This window comes from Triticum aestivum, chromosome 5D (genome assembly GCF_018294505.1).
Source record: "Triticum aestivum cultivar Chinese Spring chromosome 5D, IWGSC CS RefSeq v2.1, whole genome shotgun sequence".
NCBI lineage: Eukaryota > Viridiplantae > Streptophyta > Magnoliopsida > Poales > Poaceae > Triticum > Triticum aestivum.
Window position 1 is genome coordinate 389,750,854 of NC_057808.1, and position 9,826 is coordinate 389,760,679.

At 48.7% G+C, this 9,826-nt stretch overlaps 1 protein-coding gene across 1 annotated transcript; it reads left to right on the forward strand.

Annotated features, from left to right (window-relative positions):
* Positions 1-6,427: 6,427 nt before the first annotated feature.
* Positions 6,428-8,723, forward strand: LOC123125065 (putative F-box/LRR-repeat protein At5g02930). The gene is made up of 3 exons (XM_044545598.1): positions 6,428-6,499; positions 6,607-7,591; positions 8,321-8,723. Exons 1-2 carry the CDS (start codon positions 6,479-6,481, stop codon positions 7,309-7,311), a joined length of 726 nt encoding a protein of 241 aa, XP_044401533.1. The 5' UTR covers positions 6,428-6,478; the 3' UTR covers positions 7,312-7,591; positions 8,321-8,723.
* The last annotated feature ends 1,103 nt before the right edge of the window (positions 8,724-9,826 follow it).

Consider the following 9,826-nt stretch of genomic DNA (forward strand, 5'->3'; position numbering starts at 1 on the left):
GAGGGACACGGCTATTCGAATAGATAAACTTCCCTGCAGGGGTGCACCACATAACCCAACACGCTCGATCCCATTTGGCCGGACACACTTTCCTGGGTCATGCCCGGCCTCGTAAGATCAACATGTCGCAGCCCCACCTAAGCACAACAGAGAGGTCAGCACGCCGGTCTAACCCTATGCGCGCAGGGGTCTGGGCCCATCGCCCTATGCACACCTGCACGTTGCGTACGCGGCCGGAAGCAGACCTAGCCTAGTGGCGTTCCAGTCCAATCCGGCGCGCGCAGCGGAAGCGTGGTGGGCCCAAATTGTGACGCCCGGATAATTATGCTACAGTAACCCTACGCTAATGATGCCACGTCACCTATGTTAGTGTTGATAATCTCGCGTTAGTTCAAAACCGGATCAAAATTCAAATTCAAAATATGGCAAACAACAAAAGTTTTCAAAAATTAAAACTAAAATGTTCGGGTTGTTTCAAATAAATCGTAAGCAATTATGGTGGAGAGACCAAGCTTTGATAAAATGTTTAAAGGCTCTAAAGTAATTAAAAAAGCAGCTATGACAATTAATTAAATGCCTTTTAAAAATAATAATAATGCAAACTAGTTTAATCAGGTGTCAAACTTTTTGGGGCAGTACAATAAATTATAACATTAATTTAGGAGTTGTATTTATATTTTATAAAACAGAAATTAAAAGAATAAAATAGAAAAGAAAATAGATAAAGAAAAGAAAACAGAAAAGAAACAAAAAAAGGGAAAGACAAAGCCCCCCTCCCCCTGGGCCATTCGGCCCAACTGGCCACCCAGGCCACCAGGAGGCCCACCCCGCACTCCCCATATCCCCCACCCCCCGAAACCCTAGCCCAACCACCCACTCTCCCCTCGCTCTCTTCCCCCCTCTCCCCGATCTGGACGCGCCGCTCCCGATCCCGTCGTCATCGCCGACGGCCGGCGCCGCCTCGCCGAGCCTGACGCCGCCCGGTGCCGCCCCGCGCCCCTGGCGCCGGCGCCGGCGCTCGTCCCCGGCGCCACCCCGACGCCCCACCTCGTCGGTCGCTGGACTGCCCCGCCCCGCCTCTCCATCGCCGGCCGACCCCGAACCTCACCGCCGTCCGCCTCGTCCTCCTCCCCGTCGGCGCCATCGCGCCTCGCCGCCAAACTCCCCTGCAACGGGGGTGAGAACCCCATTCCCCCTGCTTCCCTTTCCCCGCCGTCCCGCACATCCACCGTCGTGCGTCGCCGCGCCCCTGTGCACTTCGCCGGGCCGCCGCCCACTCGCCGTACGCGCCCTTCCCCGCGCGCGCCCCGCTACTGCACTGCCGCTGCTGTTTTCCACGGCATCGCCCGCCGCTGACGTCGCAGCCCGACGCGCGGCAGCGCTCACCGCCGCCCCGCACCGCTCTACCGCACCGGCCCATGAGCCCCGCCGAGGCCACGGCCTCGCCCCCTGTTGCCCCGTTCGGGTGCACGGGCGCCCACGCCCACCCCCCGCGCCCGTTAACCCTGTTGGCCACATGGGCCTATGACATAGGGGCCCACGCCCCAGAATGTTTAATAAACAAAGAGAAAAAAAGAATTAAAAATAATAAAAATAATAACTTAATTAATAAAAATAAATAAAGAAATAAATAAAGAAAATAAAAAATAAAAATAAAAGTAATTAATTAATTAGTTAGTTAATTAAGTTAATTAACCCTGTTTAAATTAATCTAATTAATTAGTTAATTTAATTAAACAGTAATTAATTAGCTAAACCCTAATTAACCTAAACAGAGAATGACAGGTGGGTCCCACTGGACCCACGTGTCAGTTTGACTTAGTCAACCCCAGTTGACTGCTGATGTTAGCATGACATCATGCTGATGTCATAAATCCAATTTCGAACTAAATTAAATGATTAATTAAATTCCAGAAATTAGTAAATCTTTAGAAAATCATATCTTTTAAACCGTAGCTCAGATGAAAATACTTTCTACATGAAAGTTGCTCAGAACGACGAGACGAATCCGAATACGCAGCCCGTTCGTCCGCCACGCGTCCCTAGCATAGTGAACCTGCAACATTTCACCTCCGGTTCATCTGTCCGAAAACGCGAAACACCGGGAATACCTTCCCGGATGTTTCCCCCCTTCACCGGTATCACCTCATACCGCGTTAGAACACGTCTAGCTCTGCCTGTTGTCCTGTTATGCACTTGCTTGCTATGCATTTACTGTTTCTCCCCCCTCTTCTCTTCGGTAGACCCCGTGACGATGCTGATGCCCCTGTGGTCGACTACGTCACCGACGACCCCTCTCTCTTGTCTGAGCAACCAGGCAAGCCCCCCCCCTTGATCACCAGATATCGCCTATTCTTCTCTATACTGCTTGCATTAGAGTAGTGTAGCATGTTACTGCTTTCCGTTAATCCTATCCTGATGCATAGCCTGTCATTGTTGCTACAGTTGTTACCCTTACCTGCTATCCTACTGCTTAGTATAGGATGCTAGTGTTCCATCAGTGGCCCTACACTCTTGTCCGTCTGCCATGCTATACTACTGGGCCGTGATCACTTTGGGAGGTGATCACGGGTATATACTATATACATTTATACATGACACATGTGGTGACTAAAGTCGGGTCGGCTCGAGGAGTACCCGCAAGTGATTCTGATGAGGGGGCTGAAAGGACAGGTGGCTCCACCCCGGTAGAGGTGGGCCTGGGTTCCTGACGGCCCCCGACTGTTACTTTATGGCGGAGCGACAGGGCAGGTTGAGACCACCTAGGAGAGAGGTGGGCCTGGCCCTGGTCGGCGTTCGCGGATACATAACACGCTTAACGAGTTCTTGGTATTTGATCTGAGTCTGGCCATTTGGTCTATACGCACTAACCATCTACGCGGGAGTAGTTATGGGTATCCCGGCGTCGTGGTATCAGCCGAAGCCTTCGTGACGTCAGCGACTGAGTGGCGCGCGCCGGATTGGACTGGAACGCCACTAGGCTAGGTCTGCTTCCGGCCGCGTACGCAACGTGCAGGTGTGCATAGGGCGATGGGCCCAGACCCCTGCGCGCATAGGGTTAGACCGGCGTGCTGACCTCTCTGTTGTGCTTAGGTGGGGCTGCGACGTGTTGATCTTACGAGGCCGGGCATGACCCAGGAAAGTGTGTCCGGCCAAATGGGATCGAGCGTGTTGGGTTATGTGGTGCACCCCTGCAGGGAAGTTTATCTATTCGAATAGCCGTGTCCCTCGGTAAAAGGACGACCCGGAGTTGTACCTTGACCTTATGACAACTAGAACCGGATACTGAATAAAATACACCCTTCCAGTGCCAGATACAACCCGGTGATCGCTCTCTAACAGGGCGACGAGGAGGGGATCGCCGGGTAGGATTATGCTATACGATGCTACTTGGAGGACTTCAATCTACTCTCTTCTACATGCTGCAAGATGGAGATGGCCAGAAGCGTAGTCTTCGACTGGATTAGCTATCCCCCTCTTATTCTGGCATTCTGCAGTTCAGTCCACTGATATGGCCCTTTACACCTATACCCATTGCATATGTAGTGTAGCTCCTTGCTTGCGAGTACTTTGGATGAGTACTCACGGTTGCTTTTCTCCCTTTTTCCCCTTTCTATACCTGATTGTCGCAACCAGATGCTGGAGTCCAGGAGCTAGAGATCCCGAGGATGATTCTACATGGAGTTCGGCTTCGAGGAGTAGTTAGGAGGTCCCAGGCAGGAGGCCTTGCCTTTTCGATCGTTGTTACTTTTGTGCTAGCCTTCTTAAGGCAAACTTGTTTAACTTATGTCTGTACTCAGATATTGTTGCTTCCGCTGACTCGTCTATGATCGAGCACTTGTATTCGAGCCCTCGAGGCCCCTGGCTTGTATTATGATGCTTGTATGACTTATTTATGCATTAGAGTTGTGTTGTGATATCTTCCCGTGAGTCCCTGATCTTGATCGTACACATTTGCGTGCATGATTAGTGTACGGTCAAAACGGGGGCGTCACACCTAGTGACAAGCACTAAGCATAGAAAAGGCATAGCAACATCAATCTCACAACATAGTGGATATTAGGGATCAAGTCCTAACAAATTGACTCGATTACATGCCAAATCTCATCCAACTCCATGACCGTCCAGCAAGCCTATGAAGGAATTACCCACTCCTGGTGGTGAGCATCATGGAGTTGTTGATGGAGAAGGGTTGATGATGATGACGACGATGGTTTCCACGTCCAGAGCCCCGAACGGACTCCAGATCAGCCCTCCCGATGAAGAACAGGAGCTGGCGGCGGCGGCTCCGTAAAACGCGATGATTCCTTCTCTCTATTTTTTCTCTCCACGAATAGGTATATATGGAGTTGGAATTAGAGTTGCCGAAGGCTCCAGGGGCCCACAAGCCTGGGGAGTGCGCCCTGGTGGGTAGGCGCGCCCTTGAGCTTGTGTCTCCTGGGTGGCCCCCTCCAGTAGTTCTCTTCGCCAATATTTTTTATATATTCTGGAAATATTCTCCGTAAATTTTTAGCCCAATCCGAGAACTGTTATTTCTGCACAAAAATAACACCATGACAATTCTGCTGAAAACAACGTCAGTCCGTGTTAGTTGCATTCAAATCATGCAAATTAGAGTCCAAAACAAGAGCGAAAGTGTTTGGAAAAGTAGATACGTTTGGGATGTATCAGCGACACCGAAGACGAACACCTGCCCTTGCACATAGGTCACGTCGGAGCCGATCCGAGCATTAATCCGAACTCCCATCGAGTTGGCGCATTCACCTAGCACGACCTGCATATGGGCCACCATTGTTGGAGCTAAATCTGGCAGATCCCTCTATAGGGTATCCTAACTAGGCGACTTGGTTGGATGGTCATAGGTGAAAGGATTTACCCAGGTTCAGGCTCTCATGGTAGAGATAATACCCTACTCCCACCCTCGTATATTGCGTGGTGTGTGTACAAAGTACAAATCAATACCAAGGGATTGTATGTTGTCCTATCAACGAGCCCTGCCCAACTTATATTGCATACCGAGGATCATAGGGTTACAGATCTCGGTTGGCTCCGCTGGTGGAGGTAGAGTCCTCCACGGCTCTGATATCTTCGACTTGTACATCAAGTCTTCTACAGTCTTTGTATGATCTGCCATGAGCTGCCCAATGTGGCCCATGATGGAACCGACCTAGGAGTCCTCAGCCCGGCCCACCAGGTTGGGAACTGACGTGGCAAGGGACCCCTCGGTCAAAGAATCGAATTAGCACGGATCGACCACTCATATTTAGAGCCCATAATCAGCGACCTGTGCACTGGATACTCCGCGAACGTGTAGCCCCTCCCTCCTTCGTGCATGATTGGGGCTGGCCCATGTGCGGGCGTGTGGCGCCTGTGTTTTTTTTCGTTTTCCTTCTTTCATTTTTTTGTTCCTTTAGTTTTTTGTTTTTTTACATTGAGGTCTGTTCATGAATCTCAAAGTCAAAACAATGGTCGGTATTTCAAAAGAATTTCTTAATTTCGAAACTCTTCATGCATTTGAAAAATTGAAAAATGTTCATGAATTCAAAAAAGTTCACTAATTTGAAAGATGTTCGATTTTTAGTAAAATGTTCATGAATTTTCTAAAAAATGATCAAAAAATTTAAAAATATTTCCGAATTTTAAAAATCATTCCCAGATTTATAAACAATTTCATCAATTCAAAAAATATTTGCCAATTCAAAAAGGGTTCGTGAATTTGCATAATGTTTGTCAAAACAAAGAAAGTTTGTGAATTTCAAAAATTGTTCCCAAATTTTGAAAAAAAAATGTTCTTCTAGTAAATAAAAACTTAACAAGTTTCAGAAAAATGTGCACAATTAAAAAATGTTTTATAATTTGTAAAAATATATTTATGGATTCGAAAATTGTTCACAAATATGAAAAATGTTCGTGAATTTGGGAAATGTCCACAATTTGGAAAATATGTTTGTGAATTTGGGAAATCTTCACAATTTTAATTTTTTTTAAGTATTCCGAAAAAATTCATGAATTTTAAAGAGGTTGCAAAATGAAAAAATAAAAATAAAAAACAAGGAAAGTAGAAAAAGGAAAAAAGAAGAGGAAGGAAAGCAAAGTGAAAATAAAAAGAAAAGAAAAAATAAACATGAAAAAAGGAATAGAATAAATAAAATTTAAAAATAAAAGAAAAAGGAAAAAATTAAAAGATAAAACCAGAAGAGGAAAACCAAAACCAGTGGAAGGAAAACCCGCGATAGGTTGCTATTTGGCGACTTACGCGCGAAATAAGACTGGCCGCTCATACCGTGCCCTGGCTGGTTCGGACGGATCGGTTCCGTAGTCGGCTGGGGAGCTGCGAACCTGCAACCTGAAACGGATTTGAACCTGCAATAAGACAGGCCCCCCATCGTGTCACCCGCCAATATATTTCGCACCGATCAAACCCTATCGCCGGCACCGCGCGCTGACATCGTCGGCTCCAATCCGCAACCCCGTCCTCATGGAGACTAACAACAGTTTTGTAAGTAAACATCTTGACAGCTAGCTGCTGACTGTTGATTCGTGTGTCGATCCTGGGGTGAACAATTCCTCTGGCCCTAATCGTCGTCATCATCATCTGCTAAGCAGGGCACAGCGATGGAGGAACGAGCCAAGCATGACGACGACAGGCTGAGCGCTCTCCCCGACGACGTCCTGCTCGCCGTCCTCCAGCTGCTCGACGCGGGCACCGCCGTCAGGGCCGGCGCCCTCGCGAGGCGATGGAGGCACCTCCGCTGTCTGCTTACCGATCTCACCATCGACGTCGCCGACCTGGTACCGCCTTCTCCAGACCCCTCTTCTCCTTGTCGGACGGTGCACGATATGATGACGGCCTACACCGCCGCCACGGCGTGGTTCCTCACTCCGAACAAGCAACGGAGCATCAAGAGCCTGCGCCTCACGTTCTACCTCGTAGACCCGTACCTGCGCTCCATTGGAGACGCCGTCGCCGAGAGCGGCTGTGGAAGCACGGCCGAGCCCCTGGAGTTCACCATACTGGCGGACGTCGACGCCCTCACCGTCAACGATGCGGAGTGCGCCATGCTTGCGGCGCGCCTCATGTCCTTCCTTGGCGCTTGCCCCGTCGCTTTCAGTGGGCTCACCAGACTCTCCCTGCAGAACCTCTGTTTCGGCGACTCCGATATCTCGGATCTCCTCAACGCCTGCAGTCGACTAGAGCTCCTCTCCTTGAGCCATTGTGGCTCTAGCTCTGACTTCCGTGCTACGGATAGACGCTCCGACATCTTCGCTCCGGACCTTGGAAATCCGCGAGCCTTTCTTCCATGGAGTTGAGCTGACCAATGTGCCGAAACTGGAGCGGCTTTTCTGCGACGAGGACGTTGATAGCTTTCACGGGAGCTGCCCAGCAGTGCGGTTTGGACATGTTCCTTGCCTTGACGACGTATACCTCTCAACGATACATCTGCGTTACTATTATGAAAATCCAAGAGAGCTCTTCCCCGCCTTCAGTAACCTCAGAGCTATTTGTCTCAACAACTTGGCAACTCACAGACTGGTGGGGACTCTTTTCATCCTACAAGCCGCACCTTTGCTGAAGAAACTCTCTATTAAGGTACGCCTCGTTTTCTTCCCTAAAATTCGTGTTGCAAACACATGCAAGCCCATGTGCATTATTGTTTTCAGTATCCATCCCTATTACTGCTATTTTTTCGTACTACTTCGTTTTTGTGCGCGGCATGAAGTTTGATCTTATTTCCTCGTCGTAAAATAAACGGCTTTCTAAGCTTGTTCAAAGTCCTACTATCTTAGATTTGATCAAACTTATAGAGAACAATATCAACATCTATGACACCAGGTAAATGTAAATACACCAAGAAAAATCAGATGTTGATACTCTTCTCTACAAAGTTAGTCAAACTTGGTAAGCTATCAAGAACCAAATAAAGAGACATTTGGACTTAAGATAAAACTAGAAAATTCATTGATTTTGCTACAATGAAAGTAGTGACAACAATGGAATTGCATGGCTACTTTATACACACAAGAATGTACTCCCTTTGTCCCATAATACAAGAGCGTTTTTTACGCTAGTAGTGTTAAAAACGCTCTTGTATTATGAGACGGAGGGAGTATAATAAACAAAGTTAGTACTACATGATTATCACTTTCTATGAAAAATTTAGTGTTACCAATATCATTTTCCTTTTGCGAATACCGTTATCATGTACCAGTCAATAGCTTATTTTACTACTATTATTTCGCAATCAAAGATAGAAAATTTGAATTGCACATGTTCTAATTATTATGACTTTTGTTTCTATGTACGATTTGTTCTGAGAAGCTATACCAGCCTTTTTTTTACTCCCCCGGATCGCCACGACTACAATACCAACACGGTGGGGGAAGCACCAAAATTTGAGCACCGCAACTTGAGCTTCCTGGAGTTGAAAGGCTATGCTGGGCTTAGAGAAGACGTCAAGGTGGTGCAATACATCTGGCTCATCACGGAGCGTGCCGCGTGTTTGAAGAAAATCCACTTACTTGAACGATGTCCGCTTAGAAATTGCTATGGTGTTAGATGTGCATGTCATGTCGATGAGCCACATACGACTCTATTAAGCGAGGCACTCTCTAGTAGAGCAGCTTCGTCTCCAGAGATAACCGTAGAATTAATCAATGTCCCATGTTGAATTAGTTCGTGCAACTGTGACATTAGCCCCTAGCTTGTGCCGCTTCTTTGTTCATGGTTGATTCTAGTTGTAATCCATAAATTGTTTCTAAGCAAACGGTTTTGAGTTGGGATGGAGTTCATCGTGGAACGACATTTCTCTCTCCCGATTGGGAATACAGGGTGTGTACTTAGTAGTGTTTTGATTTGTTGACGAGTTGTTTATAGAGAAGAGAGTTTTAGGACCATGGTCCACCCAAGCCCACGGTCGGTCATGTTGGATGTAGTATTGTTATCCATGTGGATTTGTGTCCTATTAGAAATTTGAATTCTCGATTTGCGTAAGAACATCTGGCTCCAGATCGGTGGAAGGGCGCCTCCTCTGATTTTGGGTCTGATCCGCTCGGATATGGCCCCTTGGTCGCCGACGGGTGGCTCGGGGGGTTGCCTGGTGGTGCGCGGTGCATGGAGCGCTGGGTCCGGTGGCGCTGGCCACTTTCGGCGATGTCGTCACCTTCCGGGCGGCCACTTTCGGCGAGGGTGTCCCCTTCTGGGCAGTGGGGTGGCGCTTGTTGTGCAGTGTGTTGTTCTTGGCAGCTCGGGCGGCGAGACAACAGAGGTTGTGGTTTTTGTGCTGAAGATGGCGACCCTACCCACGCTCCTCCTCTACCTGCCCCACTGGCCGGAGACGCCGGTGTCCTCCGGGCGACTGGATCTGGTGGCGGTAGGGGGCCTAGGGCTTTGGAATGGGGTAACCCCTTGACAGGTGTGCCAGTCACAATATCGATGGCGCTCTAGACGTCGCTTCCCTTCTTGAAGGCGGCTTTGAGGTCCATCCCCTGCTCCCGCCTCCGTGTCTTGGGTGAAAGCCCAAATTTTTTGGATTAGGTGAGGATGGCGCTACGACGTCGTTTTCCCTTCCTAAAGACGTCGCCTTGGGACGGAGGAGGTAATGGTTGGAGTTGCGGCTTGGGTGTGGGTCGCCGATGCTCTTCAGTGTTTCCCATTCAGCGGCTTATAGTGGGCTCCATGGTCCCTTCTGGTGAAGTAATGTTGCCAGGGTTGCGGCTCGGCGAGGTGAGGTAGCCGTGTTTTTCATCCTCTCCCCAGCAACCGGCTGGTCGTGTTCATGAGTGCTCGGGGTGAGCTACTCTACCAGCCGATGCCGTAACGTCTTTC